General features: G+C 39.8%; 2 protein-coding genes across 2 annotated transcripts; one reads left to right on the top strand and one right to left on the bottom strand.

The window, feature by feature from the left end:
• The first annotated feature begins 9,971 nt into the window (after positions 1-9,971).
• On the top strand, positions 9,972-12,660 carry LOC102799168 (C3a anaphylatoxin chemotactic receptor). Its single transcript, XM_006780328.3, has 3 exons — positions 9,972-9,985; positions 10,933-11,066; positions 11,411-12,660. The coding sequence occupies exons 2-3, from the start codon at positions 10,953-10,955 to the stop codon at positions 12,332-12,334; spliced, it is 1,038 nt and encodes a 345-aa protein (XP_006780391.2). The 5' UTR covers positions 9,972-9,985; positions 10,933-10,952; the 3' UTR covers positions 12,335-12,660.
• Positions 12,661-12,958: 298 nt separating this feature from the next.
• Positions 12,959-23,459, bottom strand: cenpq (centromere protein Q). Its single transcript, XM_006780329.3, has 8 exons — positions 22,834-23,459; positions 22,703-22,745; positions 22,502-22,613; positions 22,285-22,353; positions 19,703-19,832; positions 15,689-15,808; positions 14,405-14,476; positions 12,959-13,727 (listed from the first exon to the last, which is right to left on the bottom strand). The coding sequence occupies exons 1-8, from the start codon at positions 22,915-22,917 to the stop codon at positions 13,536-13,538; spliced, it is 822 nt and encodes a 273-aa protein (XP_006780392.2). The 5' UTR covers positions 22,918-23,459; the 3' UTR covers positions 12,959-13,535.
• Between the last annotated feature and the right edge of the window lie 476 nt (positions 23,460-23,935).

The following is a 23,935-nucleotide window of genomic DNA, read 5'->3' on the forward strand; positions in this document are numbered from 1 at the left end:
ATTTTGGAGTGTCAGAGTTTCTCAGAAGTAAAGATTCGCAAAGGTTCAGTAATCTGAAAAAAACTGCGTCTATAAATTTTGGAACAATTTCAGAACAATGTTCCTTAACATCCAAAGATTCCTAAAATCTGAAGAAATCTCTGTGCGCAGCGGACAAGGCAAAAAATCAGTATTAGCACTGTAAAGAATGATCCATTAAATAATAGCTAGATATATGTGTTGTTGTTGTTGTTGTTGTTTTTTAAATCGGATTGTTTATTGAACCTTCAAACAATTAAAAGAAATTAAATAGCATCACTTCCAGTACTCATTATCTGTGAACACACCCCCATAATCTGATTTATATTTCTCACTTTCAAGAAAAGGTCTTACACGACGTCTGTTCAACATGGCATTAACAACGCAAATCTACAGTTTAGATTTTGACCTGGGAGACGACCTCAAGGTTTCAGTGCCCAGCAGACAGGGCTGAAACCTTGAGAAACCTGAGCACTCTGCTTCCTGTGATGAAACCCTTGATGGGGGTGGTCTCTTCTGGGAAGTTGGTGCCCCTGTTCCCCTTCACGGGGCACATGGCGCCACTAAAGGGTTTGAAGAGTATGAAAATGACGTGACTCAACCCTACTGAACCCAACTAGATTTGACTAGATTCTCTGAATCTTTTAATCTGATATACAATAAATTATTAAATCTTCAAATTCACTGACATTTTACAATGAGTAACATACTGTTAAACCTTGTAACCTATTTACCCACACAGTTTTCACAGTGATGAATCCCCCATGCCCCATCATTATTTGTAAATGAGTCAGCGATTTGCTCTTTAACACAAATAGATGTCACATGTTTCACCAATATTGTTTGGGGTTTTTTTTGTTTTTTTAAATTAATAAGTCAAATTTCACAAGAATTCTACATCAATAGAAATCTGCCTTCTGTGGTTGAATTGGTTGTTAAAGCAAATTCTTTCTTCTCGACAAATTATTTCACGCAACAATGACAAAGCTGGTGTCATTACATCAGAAGAGCATCTGATCTGAATTTTTAAAAGCAAGAAACATGTTGGCCCTAAAGTGGAAGGTAAATAAGACCCAGCAGGTTCAACCTTACATGTGCATGTTTGTGCAACTAGTAAAGATTATGAGATTTTATCCCTTTTATATCACGAAGCCTTTATAACATTTTCCCCTTCCATGTGTCGGTACAAATCACAGTTGGTTAATTTAGCTTTTCTAGTGTTTCTGCTCAAAAGAATTAAGGGAACACAAAATAAGACATCCTAGATCTAAATGAATTAAATATTCTTATTAAATACTTATTTTATGTTCTTTACAAAGTTTAATGTGCTGACAACAAAATCACACAAAATAATCAATGGAAATCAAATTTAGCAACCCACGAAAGTGGAAAAACACACTACAGGCTGATCCAACTTTGATGTAATGTCCTTAAAACAAGTCAAAGTGAGGCTCAGTAGTGTGTGGGCTCCTGTATGACCTCCCTACAATGCTTGTTCCTGATGTGTGGCGGATGGTCTTCTGAGGGATCTCCTCCCAGACCTGAACTAAAACATCTGCTAACTCCTGGACAGTCTGTGGTGCAACGTTGCATTGGTGGATGGAGCGAGACATGATGTCTCAGTTTGCGTTGACACACAAAGGTGTGTTTTCATCTCCTGTTCACAGCACACCAACCTCAGTTAGTCCAAAAATCTGGTCCCCAAAGAACACCCGTCGTACCACCACTGCATCCACTGAAAATAGAGTGTTATTATTGCCATGAGCAGGGACATCTCATTGCTGCTCATCCCGTTCTCAAAAGAGAGGAACAGACCAGGAAGGGTAAACCTCATGCCTTAGAACAGACCTTCCCAAAGTGTGGGGCCCGCCCCCTGGGGGGGGGCGCAGAGCCATTGCAGGGGGGGGGGGGGGGGGGCGCGGTATGAAAAGGGGGGGGGGGAACCCAAAACGCTTGGATACTGCTAGCACGGGGCGCTCACAGAAACGCAAAGCAGGAGATGAAGCATGGCTGAATATGTTTCCAAACCAACTTCATTCTAAGCCAAAGACTAGAAAATATGGTGAAGCATATCTTCCCTTTGGCTTCACCTGCACAAGTGCCAAGGTAGGTCTCTGCGACAGAATTAGTTTTCCCTGCGTCGGGAGCAGCGCTGGGCTGTTCAAATCACCGACAAACAGTATCCCACACTCTTGATTTTTAGTTCACAAACACTTGTTGTAATGACTAACTACTCCTGACATTTTGGAGATGTTAGCTCTTCATACAGTAAAGTTACAGTGGGATACAAATAATATCAGGCTGATCCTGCCACGATTTGTTCCCTCGGTTCAAATCACGGACAAACAGTATCTCACAGCTGTTTATGTTTTTAAACCCATTTTGCACAGAGAGGCCTTTTTTGAAAAATGTATTGATAGCAATGTTGAATATTATTACACAGGAAAAAAAACCAATTACATGTAAAATAATTACACCGTGATGCCTCTGCCTTTCTAAATGGAGGAACAGGAACTGCGTGTGTATATGTAAGCGTGTAAAACCTGAATATTAACATTAACAGTATTTTGTCTCTTTCTGTCATTCTGCAATTCATCTCATGTAAACAATAACGTGGCGCACAGCGTGACGTGAAAAAAGGCACATACCTTTGACATTGCGTGACAAACTGTATTCCTCGTCCACATGTAAACGCAAAAACTGATTTTTTAAAAAACATGTGAACGAAAGGTCCAAACGCATAGAAACAGCTGCGTTTTCAAAAATACCCGTGTAGGTGCGGACGTAGTGTAAAAGAGTTTGTAGTTTATTTTATTACCACCTGTAATTTATTGCAGATTACTTGTATTTGCTTAATTGTTTACATTCTGCAAAAACGTTCAAATTTAAAGATTTGGTTGACCTCAGAACTGCGCAAACAATGTACAAAGCAGCGAATAAATCTTTGCCCCACAACATTCAGAACTTGTTCCAAATAAGACCAAATACTCATGACCTGAGAGGAATCCTTATGTTCAGCAAGCCAGTAGTAAGGACAAATGTAAAATATCAGAGCATTACAGTCAGAGGGGTTAGTGTGTGGAACACCTGTACAGATGAAATCAAGTACATCAATACAAAAATTCACACGATTGTTCAAAAATAATAAATTGCATGAATATAGGAAATCTTGACTTGTCTCATTGTGTCCTCATTTTTTATAGATCAAGGGTAACCCAACCTTAAGTGTTCATTAAGGTGTTTGTCACATAGATATAAAATAAGATCAGAGATTAAGCGGCTGTTATAGACAGCGTGATTGGTTTATGTAAAAATGTAGTTTGATGTTGTTCTGGTTTACATGCTGAAAATGGTTTTATTTGTGTATGTTCAATGTGTTAGACTTGTACATAGTTAACCATATATGATCAAATAATGTTGAATCCTGGATATGGATTTGTAAGCAATGAAATTTGAAATAAGGGGGTAGGAACAAGAAAAGTGCAAACTTCATTCTACTAATTTTCGAGCACACAGTAGACATAGATATATACATGAAAACTTGATGATTTTTAAGATTTTTTGTTTTTGTTTTTTTCTGTTATTTCAATTATATTTGCATGTTCGAAATAAAATTATATCTATCTATCTATCTATCTACTAAATGTTTGAGGTGTGAAATAAACCGCAATGGAGCAAAATATGGGTGTGTGTGGTTGGAGGATGTGTGCGTGCGGGGGGAGGAGGGGAGGTGCGAACATTTTTCTTGTAAAACAAAGGGGGGCCCAGCAAAAAAAGTTTGGGAACCACTGCCTTAGAAGATGTGACTGTAATTCAAAGTGATAAAGTAGATGAAGAGTTCAAGCCTTTTGTGTCAAAAGGTTTTGTCTCATTGATGGGAGAAGAAAAGAGGGTTCCTGTCAGTATTTTGTGTGACACTGGTGCAAAACAGTCGCTCAATCAACACATGGTGCCAATGTGTTAGCGTGGGGAGTTAGAATGTGTGTAATGCGTGTGCCTTTGCACTTTGTGCAGCTCTCGTCTCAGTTTGTGGTGGGTGAGGTTAAACTTGGTGTGCGACCCCAGTTACCGGTTGCAGGCATTGACATCATCTTTGGAAACGATCTAGCTGGCTGCAAAGTTTTTCCGTTGCCTGAGGTAGTCGAAACACCAATTGCAGACACCAGTGGTTCTGATCTTGCCGCATCCAAACAGATCAGGCCAAAAATTGGTCATGACAGAGCTCTGTGTTAACCATCACACTTCCAGCGCGTATCACCCGGAGAGTCAGGTTGCATTAGAAAGGTTCCACCAAACTCTAAAAAAAACATGCTTCGCAAACTTTGCACTGAGTCAAGCCGTGAGTGGGATGAGGGGTTGCCACTACTGTTGTTCGCCGTCAGGGAGACATGCCAGGAGTCTTTGGGGTTCAGTCCAGCCGATTTAGTTTTTGGTCACACTGTGCACGGTCCGCTATGTCTTTTGAAAGAGAAATTTTTCTCCGGCATCGTCCAAGAGAAAACATTCTGGACTATGTTAGTTCGTTCAGAGAGAGGCTGCATAATGCCTGCAGTTTTGCTCGTGATGTGCTAGCAAATGCTCAGGTCAGAATGAAAACCAATTTTGATTAAAAAAAAGTCAGTAGCACAGATGTTCCAGTCAGGTGATCGCGTGTTGGTTTTCTTGCCTGTCGTTGGTTGGTTCTCCCCTGCAGGCAAAGTTTTCCGGTCTGTTTGTCATTGAGCGCAAACTGAGTGAAACCGATTAAAAGGGCTTAGAGAACGTCATGGCTGATGCCCTCTCTAGGTCATGAATCAAACATTTCATTTGGGGTTAAACGTTTGATTTTTGGGTGGGGGGGAAATGTTATGATCCAATGCTGTCAGTGTTTGTTTTATGTGTGACTCCTCCCACCAGAGGATGGCTGTGGGTTTTCCCCTTTTCTTTCTTAGGAGGTGGACACCTGGGCGTGCCTGCAGAGTAGTTAGGTGAAGTCTCTGCCTAACCTCGGATTGGATAATTGGTTGATCACCTCCAGTATTTAACCACCAGATGTTAAATACTCTCTCCCAACCTCCACCATCCAACAAAGAACCGGTGTTTTTGATTCGTTGCTGTGTAGAGTGTCTTTGCCAATTGATTTGCAAGTATCACCTATGTGTGTGTGACTGGCGTTAGTACTTTAATCTTGTAAATAGCTGTAAATAGATTTGTAAAGTAGCAATTGTGTATTTTGTTCACCTTGTATAAATTGTTCACTGCAGCAGCCTAGTAGGCGTGAGAAGCCATTTTTGTTGATTAAGTTTTCTCCTGTTTTTCGTTTAGAAAGTTAGGTAAGTGAACTGTCTTTTGGTTGGTTTTCATTTTGTGTAGGAAAGCGTAGGGACCATTAGGGAGTTTTGTTTGTTATTTTTGGCACTGCTGAAGCAAATAAATGGCTGCTTAGCACTTTAAAAGATACTACTGTTTGTGTTCTTTCTTGGGTGGTGCGTGAGTGGGGCCAATTTCTTGTTGCGTTCAATACACGCCTAGACTAAGAACATAACACAGCATTCAAACAATTTCAGCTTTACTTTCTGTAATGATCTAAATAAATAAACCCAGCAATAAAACAACACTTCAAACTGATACTGACCAAATAAATAAACATTGAAATGTTTCCCCCACACACTGATATAGATCTAATTTTAAACAAGTCAAAATATATGCTGAAACATTATTTTCTGCTTTTCTGCTAAAAATGAGACTTTCTTCATTGGTGTTTTGTTTGTTTTGTTCTTGTTTTTTAAATTCCCAATTAATTGACCAGAAGGTGGCACTGAAACATAAACTTAAAAATGTAGCTGCATTCTTGCTTTTAGTATATCTTGAATAAATTCTGAATGAAAGTGACACATGGGGCAACAAGCCAGTGTACAGCCTTTAGTACATAGTAGTTGGACATATAGGAAGGCTGTGTTTCATAAATATGTGTCATATATGTCAAATGCAACAGTACAAACAGTCCAGGATCTCAGGAGAAACACATCTACTGACATCTACGGACAGTAGATTCCTTGACACCGGAGTCTACTGTAGACTCTGGTGTCAAGGAAAACACTCCTAAAAAACACAGAGGGCAAAACCTCTTTGTTATTTACCAAATAAAACAAATCTCTGTTTAAATTAGAAGACGAAGGAGATGATTGTGGACTTCAGGAGGGGCAGACACACACCCCTGCACGGCGGAGGATCTGCAGTCAAAGTAGTACCCAGCTACAAGTACCTGGGTACGTACCTAGATAGCAACCTCACCTGGAAAAACAAAACTTCCAGCCTGATCAGGAAGGCTCACCAGAGGCTCTACTTCCTGAGGCGGTTGAGGCGTCTGGGAGAGCTCAGTCCTCATCTCCTTTTACAGATGTGCGGTGGAGAGTGTTCTGTGCTCTGGCATCAACGTGTGCCACGGAAACTTCACTGTGGCAGAGAGGAAAGCGCTACAGAGGGTGGTGAAGGCTGCACAGAGAGTTGTCGGAGGCAGCCTCCCAACCGTAACCGACATATACACCTCCAGATCCAGGAAGAGGGCCACCTGTATCATGAAGGACCCCACTCACCCAGCACACACACTCTTTGTCCCGCTCCCCTCAGGCAGGAGGCTGAGGATAATTAAATGCAAAACCACCAGACTGAGAAACAGCTTCCAGAAGCTGTGAGACTTCTCAATGCATAATGGACAAGAACTGTTATTGTAGCACCTTAATCACTACTGACACTTACTGACACCATCACTTTATCAATGCTGGTCATCATGCCCTTTTGCTGCTAAAGCATTTATACCTATATTTATACCTACATTCTGTAACCATACTCCATACTGGTACTCAGGTTATTGTATTATTCTGTTATTCTGTTTTGTTTAAAAAAAAAAAAAAAAAACTTTTTAAAATTCTGTTTCTTCGTTATTCTGTTTCTTTTCGCTCTGGGACGTGTGTACATAATTTCGTTCCACCTCATGTAAACATGTGATGCAAATGACAATAAAGCTCCTTGAATCCCTTGGATCCTTGAATAAGCAGCACTGCCATCTGGTGGCGTACTTTTGCAAGTAACTAGACAGGAACCAGGCAGCTTGTTTACTGCACAGACACTTTATATGATCTACAAAAAAACTATTTTTCAAAAACTATAAACCTCTACAGTGCCCTGGTGTTTTAGGAAATTGTCTTAAAAAAGTTCTGATTCAATTGCTGGGCTTCAGGCTGAGATCACAACACTGGTTTTGTGTGCTCATTTAGGTCCATTCAAAAGAGCCTGAAAAGCTTTAATACAGCAAAATAATCATTAAAGATTCTGCAGTGAAATGTGAGCATGCTGGTGTCGCTGACCATCCTAACACCTCTGCACATGTGGCCAGGTATTCTTGAGTTACACCCTTCCATTGACATTTCAATCAGATGACTCATTAAGTTGTTCAAGGAGTCCGCAGTGCATGACTTTTTACCCATTGTTCAACTGTTATAAAAATGGGAGTGCCCATATTTAGCTTCTAAATACTTTTCAGGAGAAGACACATGGCCACATGCTTGGCATAGGCTCAGACACATACACATTTCAGAATGGATGACTGGAATCTGAGTTTGAGATGTCTGGCAGCTACAGGAGGGTGCATGTAGGAGATAAACAGGAGACATAGTATTATGAAAGTAAATGAAGCGCCCAGTCATGGTGAGGAGAATATGCAAGTCTAAGTTGTCTAGACAACTTAGACTTTGGGACCCTGCTTGTCCAGATTGAGATTTGATATCTGAAAGATTGTAATTTGAAACCTTATATAATAAAGTCAAACACTGGACCCAATTTTTAGCCTTCTTCCTCTTCTTTAGGGGTCACCACAGTGGATGATCTTCCTTCAATCACCCTATCCCTAATATGCTTCTCTGTAACACCAACTGTCTGCATGTCCTCCTTCACTACAACCATGAATCTTCTCGGCGGTCTTCCTCTTTTCCTCCTGCCTGGAAAATGTTGTCCCACACTCTCCTCTGAACGCATCCAAACGTCAGCCTGAGCTGTCCCTCTGATATACTCACTTCATTTTTCTCAGTGCCACAGTCACCAAACAGTACATCATAGCTGGTCTCAGTTTCAAGCCTCAAACTGAGAATCTGGCCATTACAAATTTCTTGGCATTTTAAAACTAGATGTCATGAGCAACTTAGAAACAGAGGACACTGCACACTCACACAGCAGCAACTAATCAGTTAGAAAGTAGCCACATACTAAAGCATGTCCTGCTGTACCTTTGATTTTAGTCTAAACAAGAGCAAAATTTGTAAGATTAACCTCACGTTAAACTCAAAGAGACTTCAAACTAAGTGAGACCATAAACCCATCAGGAAAGTCTTTATAGAGGTTTTATAACCAAGTGAGCCACAGATCCCTCGGGAACTGTGTCAGGAAGAGCATCCGGTGTAATAAAAAATAATAAATAAATCAAAAACATGCAGAGCTACCCTCTGTGGCAAACTCCTGTGAATAAAAGACCATTTTAAAGTAGCTGTTTAAAGATCCATGCGCTTTCCCATAAGACTTCTATACCAGGGGTGTCTAACATAAGGCCCAGGGTCCAGAACTGGCCCATCAAAGACTTGATTTTGGCCCACTGACTTTATAAAATGTGAAGACATGCATAGATTTTGAACTTTTAACTGAAATTTTATTCAGAAGTTGTTCATTAACAGCTTTTTCTATTGACAAAAACTGCTCATGCTCAGCCGTACTTAAATTACACCAAAGTGATTAACTAAGAGATAAAAAATTACATTTCAGTGAAGTTCCTGTTTTTCTACTATTAGTGACTCCGTAGTTAATTAACAATAACTTTTTTCATAATTACAGATCAGTCTGTGCAATGAACTATCATAAGAAGTTACCACCACTCCCGCCTACTTTACATGGAAGTGGGCTGTATGTGGCCCACGATCTAAAATTAATTTGACATTCCTGTTTTATACTATGCACCCTGCTGGCTAATTAGCAAGACTGCAGTTTTAATGTGTGCCTACTTCACTTTTCACACACAGAGCCTGCCTCAGGGAGGCTTTAGACCCGGCCACTGCAAACAAACGTCAAATGGCACGCACAGGGGTGATCTGGAGCGTCTCGTGAAAGCAGAAAGCTGTTTTAAATTTTAAAAAAATTCAATTATCACGTGAGTGTTTTGCTGTGAGGAGCACCTTCATCAACCAGCCGGCCAAAGTATTAAACCAGAGTCCCTGATAAGTTTATAGCATTTTCAGTTTGATTGTGCTCTCCTCATTTATAACGACAGATCCTTGTGGCTCAACAACATTCATTTGTTGTGTTTTGTTAAAATTAGCGTGTGTTGTTGTTTTGATGTAGACTGAAAGCTTCGATCAAGTCCAAAACTATTTTTTTCGGGTGTTTAAAAATGATCTTATCATCCACTCCACACAAAGAAATGCAAATCAATGTGACAGACATAGTAGAAAAGGAAGTAAAGCAAATAGAAATCTAGATTGATGAATATCTGAACGCGCCACCGGCAGCTCAAGAGCAGCTGGGGTACGTTTCCTCTCACTGCCAGCTATGAAAAACAAAGTGCCCACCAAAATGTTAGAAATCAAGTTTCATGGAAAAAAACAAACAAAAAAACAACTTTGTGGCAATTTTTAAAAAAAAAAGAGAGAGAGAGAGACGTGGCAGTTTTATCTTATTCAGTTTTTACCTTTTATGCCTCTGAGGTTAACAACTACTCATGTAAAGCAGCTGATAAAGCCGGAGGGAAACACTTGAAATGGCTTTTCACTATCAGAAGAAAATGATGATTGACTCTGAGATGTTGTAAATATGGTTATAGGAAGGAGTGTGTGTCTGTGTGTTGCAATCACAGACAGGAAAGAGAGAGAGAGAGTTAGGCAGATAGGCACTCCCTTTTTATTGATATGCTGCTCCACTTCTTCCACCCACAACTCAAGTAAAGGAGGTGAGTAAAGAAGTCTTTGAATTAGATTTTAATTTGAATCCTGCTTTTAGATTTGAATTTGATTTTATTTTTTAAACACCAACTTTAAAGCGTTTAATCTCTACTGATTCACAGCTACTGATTCACAGGTGCAGGTTAGTACTGATCTGGTTAGTTCGGGCAGCAAACTAAAATTGGAGTCAGTTGCAGCACAAATGCTGCTCATTGCTATTAATGCTTAACATGGAAAAGGGAATTTTTTTTGTGATTTGTGAAAGCAGAAATTCACTTTTGCTTTGAAAAAATGAATCCATACCAGGGAGATAAGTTCACTGATACAGGAATGTTTGCATGCAGCAGCAGAATAGCAGACCCCGGGGTTGCCTGAATGTACGTGTAGCAGATTCCTTTCTCGTTGATCACTGCTGTTGCACCTGACGTGCATGCTATGCTTTCATGTTTTTATTAATCACGCCATGGAAACAAAAAGCAGCACATAAAGTCAAACTGCCTCTTGAGGAAAAAGCTGACATTTGCACTAAAACTCACAAAATTGTCAAAGTTAGAGTACAGTGGTTACGTGCAGTGGTTATGATTATTCATCCGATTAGAAAATGCCACCTAAGTGATAGATGATTTTTTTTTTTAAACACCCACCCAGGTGATTCAGACTCGAGCGCTGCACTCACTTTGTTGCAGTAATGCGCATTCGCTATTTTTAAGTAAGGAACGTAACTTTAAGAAACAATGCAAAGCTGAGCAAATGTACAGAAGGAAGTTTGTGGCGTCATCTTGCTGTGCGTGGTGTGGTGTGGACATCAGCTTGTCAACATTTTAGGCAACCAGCATATGTGAAATCTGTCTTTCAGTGCAACAGTTGCATATTTTCCTTCTCCATCAGTGATGAAATTGTTTATTGACAAACAGCCGCAGTACTTTCTGTATTTAACTAACGTGATGCATTACAGCCCAGTTTCGTATCGGCCCGATGGCTGGCATGAATGGGACACAGGTGGAAAACCTATCTAGCTCCAACAGCAGCACCTGGCAGGAAGAAGCTTCAAGAGCAACCGAGATCGTAGTTGCGCTGCTTATCTTCTTGGTGAGAAATCTTCTCTTTTTTTGACTTTCAGTTCATGAATTGTTTCCGATGTAAAATTCACATTCAGTATCAGTTCCACTTACATATATACATGTGGAGTAAATGCTCCATGTATTGCAGCTACAACAGGCAGGGAGCCTGCTCAATGTAAATGACGATTGTCATGCAAAGGCTGAAAAAGCCACCAGAGCTCATTAAATAAGACCAGCTCCATCTTCATATCGGTTTCACAGAATAAACAGTAGGTTCAGTCTTCACAAGAAGCAAATAAATGAATTCCTGCAAAATGTCAAGTTGCTGTTTCCCCGAGCCTAACTGCAACCTGGTTGTCTTGGTACCTCAAGGTGGGCGCGCCTCTGAATGGACTTGTGGTTTGGGCGCTCGGATTTCGGAGTCATCGTCATGTGTTGCGTAGAGGCAGTAATGAGGAGACACGCGCTGCCAGCAGTTTCCGTGTCTATGTCCTGAACCTTGCCCTGGCCGATTTGGTGCTGATCCTGCGGATTCCTCTCGGGTTGGGATATCTCATTCACAACAGCTGGCCATTTGGGTACACCTTCTGTCGCATCATCATGTTCCTGCGGGTCCTGGGATTGTACGCCTCTGCTTTCCTCCTCTGCGCTGTGGCTCTGGAACGATGCTTGTGCCTGCTGAGGCCGGTGTGGGCTCGACTGCGACGGCCAGCTTGGGCCGTCCCTTTGGCCTGTGGTCTCATATGGCTGATTGCTACCATCTTGTCTGGCCCCTACCTCTACTACGCTGTCCTGCAGGAGAAAGATGGGAAACACCTTTGCGTCGAGAGTGAAGGGCATAATACGACTTTGTTCGTAATCGAAACTTTAGCAGGTTTCATGTTGCCCGTACTGGTGTTCCTGGGAAGTAACCTGGCTGTTTTGCTCACTATTAGGAGAGCTTCACCTCCAACACCCACCTCCTCCACTCCTTCAATGGCACGCAAGATGAAAAGGATGTACCATGTGCTCTTTTTCACAATGCTCCTCTTCCTCACCTGCTGGGTCCCCTATTTTGTTTGTCGATTTATACAGGCTTTGGCCAAATCTCTGTCTGAGTCAGCAGCCTATGGTAAATACATATCTCTGTACCTGGTGTATATCAAGAGCGCCCTGAACCCCGTGCTTTACGTGTTTGCTGCCAGAGGCTTAGGCCGTGCCATCAAAGCTTCTCTGGTCTCCACCATTGACCGACTTTTCAATGATGACTCCTCAGAGTCCATACGAAGGAAGTCACTGAAAAACTCGCAGATGTAACAGGGAGGCCAATAATGTAATAATTTAGCATATTAACTCTTTATTTCTTCAGCATTTCTTTTAACATGTGCATTTCTCCTTTTGCGGAAATTATTCAATCCCCCTTTAAAATGTGAGTTATGTAAATACAGAAGTGGAAGTGTTTGAGTTATTGCAAGTGAATGTACCGCAGTGTCCTCTTTATGAGTGAAGGCCACACATAATCTTGTAAATAAAATGATGATTTTTGCTTTAGTTTGACAGTTTTGCAGAGATGTGATCCTATCTGGACTGTGTATTTCAATGATCTGGACTGTTATTGATTTGTTTTGAATGTACACATACTTTTTTTTATTTTAATAGACTATTAAACATTTTGAGAATGGGAATGGAAAAGTTTCATTTACAAAACAAAACAAACAAACAAAAATTACTACTATGATTTGCCAAAAAGAGCATATTTGGCTCATGAACAGGAGATTCGGGTTTGGCTGTTGCTGCCAGCTCCTAACAAGAAGCTGCCTCTGTCTGAACATGCTGATGGCATGATGGTTGTAATTCTAAGGGAAAATGAATTCATGAATCATCTTGTTCACTGGTTTATGCAACATGCACAGCAATGAAAAAAAAACAACATCATTTCGATGCTAACTTCCTGGCTGCAGGGTAAGTTTTATTACACGGAGTTCTAAAAAAAAAGAAAAAATACCCATACCTTGCATAATCCTTTCAAGAATGCTATTCTTTCCAGCACAGAGCAGATTCTCCAAATTTATTAAAACCAAAAGTTTTACAGATTAAACGCATTCCAGTAGCTTTAGTTAGCTGAACATCAAAACATCAAGCAGCAGCAAGATTTGGATTTATTCAGAGCACACCGAATCTTCCACTGTAAAAAAAAGTTTAGGCAGCAGGATTTTAATTAATTCACTGTTCAGTTGTGACTTTATTTAATTTTCAGTTGTTTAGCCTAAACTTGCCACAGAAGTTGAATATCAGGCTTTTATGTCCACCAAAAGACAAAAAACATCCACATAACAGAACACATAATTAATAAAAAACAAAGAAAAAAAGTAGCTGAAAACAGGAATATGATGCAAACTCAATACCAGCGAAGCATGGTAAGCAGAAATATTCCACAAAGACAACCACAAATATGGAAGTAAGAAGTATCAAACCCAATAAATACTGTGCAGCAAATCTCTAAACCTCTTCTTTAATGCTACGTTTCTTCAAAACTCAGTGCGCTACTATTCAATACGCAGCCGGGGTGGAAGAGCCGATCGGCGTGTTCACGTGCCTGCGCAAGCAGCACCTGGTCATCCTCGGTTGGCTTTGATTTCTGCAGAATTTGGCCCAGTTTCCGAGCTGTGGCTGCAGAATCGCTGTCTGGTATAAACTTTCTCAGCAGAGCCTGAGGAAAACAAAAAGTGGCTATTTAAATTGATTTTTTTAAATGATCTGATCTTCTCCTAGGGAAGAGAGGCAGCAGATCAATCAGCAGTGGGTATACACACATTACCGCAGATACAAGTACAGTTTTTAAGGCTTAGAACCAGAGAAAAGATAACTGTTACAGTCCTATGGTGCCAAAAAGTGGCACAGGTGTAATTTTCAGGTATGAAACTTGCACGTTGAAGTGACTTCAGATGACCTACACTCAGCGTGACCTGTGACATTTGGTTGATTTTTCAACTAATTCCAGGTAAAACGTATTATGAGTGATATGACTCGTGAAAACAGCTAGAACAAAAACAAGGGTTTATTCTGTAGCTGAGTAGATAACCAAGATAACACAGAACCCAAAAGTCACATTCTCTCTCTCTCTCTGTGCATTTCGTAACATGAATTTCATGTTTTTCACAGAAGTTGCACCACAGAGAACATGTACAGGCTTTCCTGTTACATGGTAGAGGAAGTGCCCACTAAGCTATTTAGAAATGCTATTCATAAAAAAAAAAAAAAGAGACAGGAACAAAATGAACTTCACCTTTAGTGATAAGTAATATTGTGCAATTTGGTTAAATGAAGCACATTTCAGTTAGTGTGAAAATGTTGGCTGTGCCCAACTCTTAAAATAACAACACTCACCTCCAATGTTTCACTTTTCTGAGAAGGAAGACAGGGAAGTTTGAGAACAGCTCGTTCACTTATTCGTAAAATCTGTGAAGACCAGAAAAGGGGTGCTGTGTGAGTTTGAAGTAAATCATTAAAAACCTTCGAGTCTGTGATTCGATATGGCTCTGGTGTAGCATTCCAGGCAATACTTGATTTCTCCAGAATAGGTTATGTCAGATTTCACAACAGCCACAAAATAGTCACATTTCAGCCAAACATCACGAAAAATTCACTGTTATGGTGATTCTGTAACAAACGTCTAGACGAACCTGTCTAACAACCCCATGATGGTGTCGAAACTGCAGTTCACACCACGATTTTCTGGTAACTTCAACTGTGACATCTACTATTATTAAATGACCCATTTACTGTAATGTATGTCACATTAAAACATAGTTATATAGCATATAATAAAACCTGTAGCAGATCCTCCGTAGTCTATTGCAAAAAAAAGGCAAAAAGAAAGAAAGAAGAGAGTAACGTTCAAAAAGGGAAAATTCAGATCAAAGAAATAAATCGACACAAAAGGTTCAGAATTTGAAAAACACACCAGAGGTGGTAATGAACAGTTTATCAGATAAACCTGTTCATCTGCTTGTTAACATAAACAACAGCCAATTACATGCGCATTCGGGGATGCAGACATAATCAGTGCGGCCAGCTAAAGATCAGACTGAGGATCAGAATGGGGATTAAAGTTGAATTAAGTGGCTTTAAACGTAGCCAGACTGATCTGAGTATTTCAGAAACTGCTGATCGGCTGGGATTTCCCCCCGCACAACCATCTCTAAGAGAATGGTCTGAAAAAGAGAAAATAAGCAGTTCTCTGGGTGAAAATGCCATGTTGATGCCAGAGGTCAACGGAGTATGGCCAGAGTGTTTTAAATAACTTGATTGCTATTTTAAGACTGCTTGAAAATAATAATAAAGTCAGCCTGGTTAAACCTCTGGTTACAACCAGGGTATGCAGAAGAATATATCTATATACACAACATGTCAAACCAAGACCAGAACAGGGGCCAACTAAAAAAAAGAAAGAAACCAAGGCTACAGTTCACACAGTCTCACCAGTTGCCTGGATAGATGAATCAATATCTGCTAAAGCATTCAAATGGCAGGATCAGTAAACAACATGAAGACATGGAACCATCAGGTTCAGGCTGGTTTAAAATCTGAATTAAAATCAGGACAGCAGTGATTGGAGAATGTTGCAATAAAGACAAATAAGTATGCATGCTTGTGTGAAATCATTTGCACCTCTTTAGCTTTCTCCTCTTCCTCCTCCAACTGGTCCCTCAGCTGACTGCATGAGTGCTGCAAAGACTCTGTTTCCTCCTCCAGCCTCTCCAGTGCACGAACCACAGCCCGCAGGTCTTCCTGCAAAGTCAAAAAGAAGACCTCATGTAAAACCACTGATACCGTTCTCATGTTTTAGGACTGTTTTTTTTGTTTGTTTTTTTTTAGCATGATGTGTTATTTTTTTCTATGACCTGTCACATCCCAGTGAAAAAGCAGAAGTTATGTTCATAGACTTTTAGACAATTTCTCCACCATGGATTTCAAACCAATTAATTAACACATGATTAAAGTCCAAACTTTCATATTTAATTCAAGAATTATTTTTAGACATATTCCCCATTTTCATAGGCTCGAAATTTCAATTCGACTCACTTTTAGCTGTAAGGCACCAAATTCAATAATTTTTTTAAACAGAATAATGAATGCACCGACCACCGAAGAGGTCTAAATGTCCACAGAAAATAGGTACAAATGACAGGCATGATGACAGAATTATTTCAATGGTTAAAATCATCGAACCAAGTCAAGAACACTCTGGAGGAGGTAAGCATATAATCGTCAAAACCAACAATCAAGAGACACCTTAATGAGTAATTTGCACCTTGTTGGTCTACAGAAAGGTGAACAAGAACAAGAAAAGCTCAGACTAAATCTTTAAACAGAAAACACCAAGATGCACTTGTACCAAAACAAATTAAAAACGTAAAAAAAGTAAGTAAAAATGGGTGCAGAGAGAGGAAAAACAGCTCATGGTCTGATGAATTTGTGGAGAGTGTTTTGTGTTATGGGTCCATGTGGTTGACAGTGAAACTAGGTCACTAGTACTTAAAGATAATAAAACTGCTGTTAGCAGCAGCACGATGAACTCTTTAGTGTATTCTATTGTATTTTCATTTTGAACATGTTAAAATAGTATACAACCACAAAAGAGAAAAAAAGAGGCAAAAGAAGCAAAACAAAAGAAAAATTTAAAACAATTATTATAAATAACTTACATGTTCAAAAAAAAGTAGGAAGAAGCAGAAGCTTATTTAATCCCACCCCCATTCCACTATTTAGTAACTAATAGTGTATACCAGGGGTCTGCAACCTTTTACACCCAAAGAGCCATTTGGACTCGGTTTCCACGCAAAAGAAAACACTGGGAGCCGCAAATACTTTTTGACATCTAAAATGAAGATAACACTGTATATATTGTTTTTTACCTTTATGCTTTGTGTGAACAACTAAGGTGTGTTGCTTATGAAATCCATGAAGTGCTACAGAGAAAATTACATTTTATTTATGTAATCAACACATTTTGAACTCTTAAAGAAATATAACAAAAGGAAAGACACCAACCTGAACTAAAATGATCCATGTAACAAACAAAAACTGTTGTCAGCCACCACCCTTTGGGCTGTTGGAGCCTTGACCTGACTTTTAAAAAATAATTGGTAAAAAAAAGCACTATGCTGCTGAAAAATTAAAAATAGATATTTGCAAAATTCTGCCTAAATATGTATTTTACCAGGTTAATGCGTGCGGCGGGGCGTGGTCTGCAGCGCCGCTGCAGGGGAGGCGGACGCACCTGAGCCACACCCGCAATCATGCCTCGCTGCCTTAACGTCTGCGCTATCTGTGCTGTTGTGTTGTTGGTGGTGTATGTCGGGCTGTGAGGTGAAAAGCTATAGCCGGCTGTATGCGTACAGCAACCGTGTGTGAAAAGTGGTCAATAAAGAGATGCTGAAAAGCGTGTTCATGCAAACATCGTCGGTCTGCCATGATATGTTTACAATAAGACTTATGGTCCCGAACCTCTGCGCACAGCGTCTGCTTATCGGGGCTGTACAAAGTCAGTTTACGCAGGACTGTAAGCTGTCATCTGTCAGGCGTGAGCGGTGTTTGTCTTTAACATAGTTCACGGTGGAGAATAGCTGCTGACATAATGTGGATCCGAAGATCCATAATTGGCCTACCTGGGGTTGAAAGTCTCGATAAATGCACGGCGTTTCGGCGGGTACACCGGCTTCCGCGAGTGTGACTCTTATTTTGAGCGTGTGATGAAAAAATAATAGAATATAATTTTATTTTTATATTTCAATATCACAATAATCTTCCAATTTAGAACTACAAGTTAAAAAAAAGAACTAAACACAAATAAAATACACTTTAGCTAAATACTAATTTATTTTCCCAAACCACGCGGAGCCGCAGTATAAGGACTAAAGAGCCGCATGCGGCTCTGGAGCCGCAGGTTGCCGACCCCTGGTGTATACATTTGTTACATGTATTTTTATAGCCCCAGTAATAAGTCAAAAGATACAAATTTACAGGTCTATATACATATATAAACATACTTGTGCACCCACACACATATATACACATCCCTATAGTGAAAATAGTCGGGGAGAACACCCCATCGTTTAACTTTACATGCCTATATTCTCTGCTCAGATTGAGCCAGTTGCAGAAAAACTAATCATACAGACCTTCACAGTGCAAATAGAAAACTAGGCCTGCAACGATTCATTGAGTAATTCGCTTATAAAAAGAAGAAATCCTTGACACAAATTCTTTGCTTTGATGCTTCGTTTTGTAGCATTCTGATGTGTTAAATGTATCAAATCTGACAATGATGTAGGGAGTCTGACAACATAAAACCCACGCACCGTGAAGAGCAAAGAGGCAGAGCCATTACTGAAACAGTAAGCTTAGGTAGAGTGAAAGAAAACGTGTTTCCAACATTGGTTTGTTGATCGAAGCACCTGATCAACAAACTCCGACATGAAGAAAAGCAAACTTTGTAGCTGCTCCATCCATCAGTGTTTCTTTTACACGGTGAAAATCAGTAAGGCTCCAGAAGTTATTAAAATATGCAGATGAACTCTTAACTTAGCCTAATAACACATTTAAATCATACAGCTAGCAAACATTGGCGTGTCCAAAAGGGGGCATGGAATGCACTAGATCATATTAATTTTAAGGTTAATAACATTATCAGATTGAACGTGAAATAGTATAAAATACTGTGTTAATTAAATTGCATTAATATTTAAAAAACAAACATTGATTTTGAAAGACTTGTGTTTTTCTCTTTTGAATATTTGTTATTCCTCATTAGACAAAAGTATTTCTTATCCAATTACTCGATTAAATCAGTGGAATTATCAATAGATTGCTAAAATTAATGACAGCTGCAGCCCTAATGGATAATAAACCAAAGCATACTGCAAAAACAACAGTTTCTCAAGCTAAAGAAAATAGATTCTTCAATAGATAAATGAACCCAGTAGAGCATGCTTTCAATTACTGAACACAAAAACTGGCAGAGCATCTTAAAGGAGAAAACACAACATCTGGTGCAGTCCATTAGTTCTACACTTCAGACACTCATTGACTGCAAAGGTTTTTCATCCATGTAAATAATAAATCATTATATTACTAAAAATAAAATATGTTAAAAAAAACATATTATTTTTGAGCTTCTGAAAAAATAAAAATGGCTACAATTCATAAACATTTAAAACAATGAATTAAAGCTAAAAGTCTGCACTTCAGTCTCTCATTTTTAAAAATCGATGTGTCCTAGTCTACAAACATATTGACCTAATTGTATCAGTCAGTTTTATTGTGAGCAGTTAAATTCCTGTTTTGTTTTGTTTTTTTAACCCCATCCTTCGCCTGCTCTCACGTACAGCTGAGTAGGTGTTACTTCAGAGCAGAGAAACCACAGCACACAAAATGAAACAGACTTTATCTCACTGGTGTCAAAGACCACAGTCTAACCATAAGGTAGGCAGTGCAAATCATTTTTCACATACCTGCTGAACAAACAGAATATCAACTTGCAGAAATGTGAAAACCTCTCTATATCAGTAGGTTTTTGCACAGATGTATCAAGTTCATGGCCACATAAATCTTCCACCAAGAGACAGTTTAGCTTCCAATCAAATCCTCCAAAACAATCCAATCATTTTTTATGTCTTTCACCTTCAAGATGCTCAGATTCTTCTCTCCAACCGCTGACTTCTTAGTCTCGTCCTGGTGATGCCTGGATGAATGCTCCAAATATTTTTGTTTCTGCACTGGAACTTTGAGTTGTGCACACTGAGCCAGGAACCTAAAATGGGTCGGAAAACACATCAGGAAAAGGCAACACAAACTGCAGTTTAAAAAAAATTCTCGAATGATGATGTCTGAATTAATAAAAGAATAAAACAGAGGATTATAAATGAATAATTTAATGAGGGTTCATCCGCTTTCACTCAATCCTTATCATTGTGATGCCCACCCACACAGAGCAGGGCCCTGCTTTGTGTGAAACAAACACTGAGCTGATGAACTCTGAGTTTCTGGTTCCAGAAAGGCCGATCGGTTACAACACAACAACTGATTCATCAGTGATCACTGCGTTGTGTCTAAATATGCAGACCAGTTTTATTAAATAGTGATTGCTGCAGTAACATGGACAGGCTAACAACCTAATAGCTGTCTTATCTTAAACTGCACTAAAGTCACCATCTAAGCTTGTCGTGCTTTTTGATTATTTGTTTGAATGTTTTGTGGTGCTTGTTCTCATTCTTGCTGAACACTGGTGTCGCTCCTTTTCCTGTTTAGCCCACATTTTAACCATTATTCACTATCTGACCTACATGCAGTTGAGCTGTGTTGATGAGACACTTAGTGACTTTTCTAGGGACATCCACATCAGGTTACAGTGCAGGATATGTTTTAGGGTTTCAGAAGAGTTTGTGGTTATGACTGTTTATTTATCACAAGAGTATAAACTGGGTGTAAGCAAATACCTGCGGACACAAACACAGTACCATAAGTCCTGAATTACTATCCAGAGTCACAGTGTTACACCCAATTTTTGTTTCAGGGAGCAATCTAGTCTATAACCTATAACCTAAGGGTTAACGAAGTCATACTTTTCACTAGACCTGCTTTCTGGAACAAAGCCCGGAGCAAAGCCACAATCTGAACATCATCAAGGTAATTATGTGGGATGTAATGAAAGGGTGTGAGCCATGCCACACCTTTAGCCACTCTTCTGGTCTTAACAAAGCACCGCAAGGCTTCTAATGTGCTTACTGATGGGGTTCAAACATACGCAAACATCACACAAGGCGTGTGATGTTCGTGTGATGTGACAGGCGTTCAAGTTCAAGTGCCGCATTCAAGTGCCGCATGTTCCTAAAACCAACCTACACAAACTTAATTTCATGTGTGACTTAAATTTAAAGTAAAGAGATATCCAACTGCATGTAGGTCAGATAGTGAATAATGGTTAATTGCTGTTAATTGCTAAGATATTAGAAAAGGTTGTGGTTATTATGTTTTAGACAAACATAATATCTGACAAATTTCAGTCTGGCTTTCGTAGAGCTCATTCTACTGAAACAGCCCTTCTTAGAGTTTCTAGTGACATTCTGATGCAAAACGATACATTACATTTTGCATGAAAGGCTGAAATACTGGGTTGGTGTATCTGGGTCTGCCTTAGAGTGGTTCTCCTCGTTTCTCTATGAACGATACTTTTCTGTGGCGGTCTCTAAGTACAGGTCATCTTCCACGTTCCTGTCCTATGGTGTGCCACAAGGTTCTGTGCTGGGACCCTTATTGTTTTTAATATATCTCCAGCATATTTTGAGCCCCTTTGAAGACATTTGCTAGAACTGCTGCGAAGATGACATCCAGTTATATATTTATTTTAATCCTGAAGATGTTTCTAGGCTGCAGATTCTAAATGAGTGCTTAGAATCCATCAAAGGCTGGATGGCTGACAACTTCCTCTAACTTAATGAAGAAAAGACTGAAGTTCTTGTATGTGGTCCGGACAGATATGTACCTAACATAATGAATGCTCTTGGTCCTCTTTCAACATTTGTGAAACCGTCTATCAGGAACTTAGGGGTAACCTTACTTTGGATGTTCACGTCAAATCTCTGGTTCGGTCCTGCTTCTATCATTTAAGAAACATTTCTAAATTGAGCCCTATAGTATCTCATACTGAACTGGAGATTGTTATTCATGCATTCACTTCATCATCTGTAATTCACTGTTTACATGTCTAAACAAAAACTTCCTGGAGCGTCTGCAGATTGTCCAAAATGCTGCAGCAAGGCTTCTGACAAAAACATCTAAGTACTCTCATGTAACACCATTGCTTATACACAGGTGCAAAGCTCTTCAAGGACAAGCACCAGCCTACATCATTGAACTTTTATAGCCCTATGTCCCTAGTAGGTCTCTGAGGTCTTGTGATCAGAGCCTACTTGTTATTCAGCATACAAGGCTGAAAACCAAGGGAGATAGAGCTTTTGCCACTGTGGTCGCCAGACTGTGGAACTCTCTTCCTCAGAACTTAAGATCTGCGGACTCAGTGGTCACTTTTGAAAAACAACTAAAAACACATCTTGTTGCATTTTGCTAACTTTTGTCTGTTTTTATACTTTGTGAAGCACTTTGTGATCTTTTTATCTAGAAATGTGCTATATAAATAAAAATTTTACTTACTTATGTTGTTTATTTATACATACTTTAACTGTAATTTCAGACTTAATGCTTACATGGTTTTCATTTTTTTCAGATGCTCCTGGCTTTCCTTCTTCTGTGTCCGCTTCACAGCAAGAGCTGCTCTGTGAACACGGGGGAACAAAGTGTCCTTACAAGGTAAATTTTCTTGCTAATATTGCATAATGTCAACAGGAAAACCTCAGAGAGCTTGAAATATATGTCAGGTTATGGTTAAAAATAAGAGCATTCTACTTCTGCTGTGAGACTCACAGTACTGATAAGTCCATTATGTTCTCCAGAGCAGTGATGGAGGACCTGGACATCAGCGCCCTGTTGTCCTGCACTTTAGCTCTTTTACGGTTAGGAGATGATCCTCTTTCAGCTTTAAAGACAAGAGCCGCATTAGAAAATACAAACAAATACCAACTTTACAGTTTGCTGTAGAATGAGAAGTATAAGAGGTGTCCTAACCTTTCGTCTGTGATGGTTTTGGATGGATGATCTTGGCTTGGTCCTAAAGTAAATGAAGGGTTGGAGGTAACAAGTCAGCCAGAGCTGCTACAGATAACAACAACGACGACAGCTGGAGTGTACTTACTCACCCGACTCGATGTTTCTGCCTTTTCCTTGTTTTTCCTGTTGGGTGTTTTTGATGGGGCCCGGTCAGAGCCTCGTGTGGGTTTCATGTTTTATGGTGAAAAAGTCGAAATAAACCAAAACGTTAAGCTAACGTAGCTGAAACATGACAACGTCTGACTCCCAAAATCGTCTTAAGTAACGAGCACGAGTTTTATTAGTGAAACAATTAAGCCTTAATTATTAAAGGCATAAAACAAATCATAAATAGTTAAAAGACAATATAATTATTTGAAATCTAAAAATTGGCGTTATTGACGCCCTGCTTTTTCGCGCTGCTGTTTTCAAACTCCTCAGCTCGCATGCGCATAAGCATCGACGGTTTAACCCGGAAAGTCGCTTGTCAGGCAGCTGTTCCAAGACAATAACGATGTTGCCGTCGTCCAAAGACCGAAATAAGGGACGGGAATAAGTCTGACTAAATTAGTTGCTTACTGGCACATCGATAAGGTTAACTACCTTCCGTAAAAATTTAAAACAAACCCCTATGTGAGCAAAACCTGGACCAAATCGCTACCTGTGAACGCCAACCCGAGGCTAAATTAACCCTAATCCGCCATTTTGGGGAAAAGGCAGCCACCCACTGTTTGTCTAATAAATACACTCCTCCTCAACCCTACCTCTCCAAATAGTCAGTCTGAGCTTTCCCTTATTGCTAACGTTGTCCAGTCTTGTCACTCCCAGGGAAAATAAGATTTTCAGCTCTGCCACGGTCTCCGGGGTCAGAACTAATAGTAAGCAAGTGCCCTGACGGTGGTTTCGCCATAATAACTATTAATGAGTAATTAATGAGTGAGCAAGTGAATGTCTGAAGGGCACAGTGTTGGAGGGGGAGCATGAACATCGTGTGTTTTTGAAGACAGGAAGAAACACAGCTCCTGAAGCTGGAGGAAACCCATAAAAGCAGGGAGAATATTTTCAAATTCCACAGAGACGGGAACAAAGGACTCTTGCTGTGAGGGATCAATGCTAACCACTGAGCTGAGAAGCCACAAGTCAGAGATTTCATGTTCCCCACTTCAAAGTGCTGCTAATCACTTTAAGAAGACTGTAAATATTGGAGCAACC

This window comes from Neolamprologus brichardi, chromosome 1, assembly GCF_056152115.1.
Source record: "Neolamprologus brichardi isolate AB-2024 chromosome 1, ASM5615211v1, whole genome shotgun sequence".
Lineage (NCBI taxonomy): Eukaryota > Metazoa > Chordata > Actinopteri > Cichliformes > Cichlidae > Neolamprologus > Neolamprologus brichardi.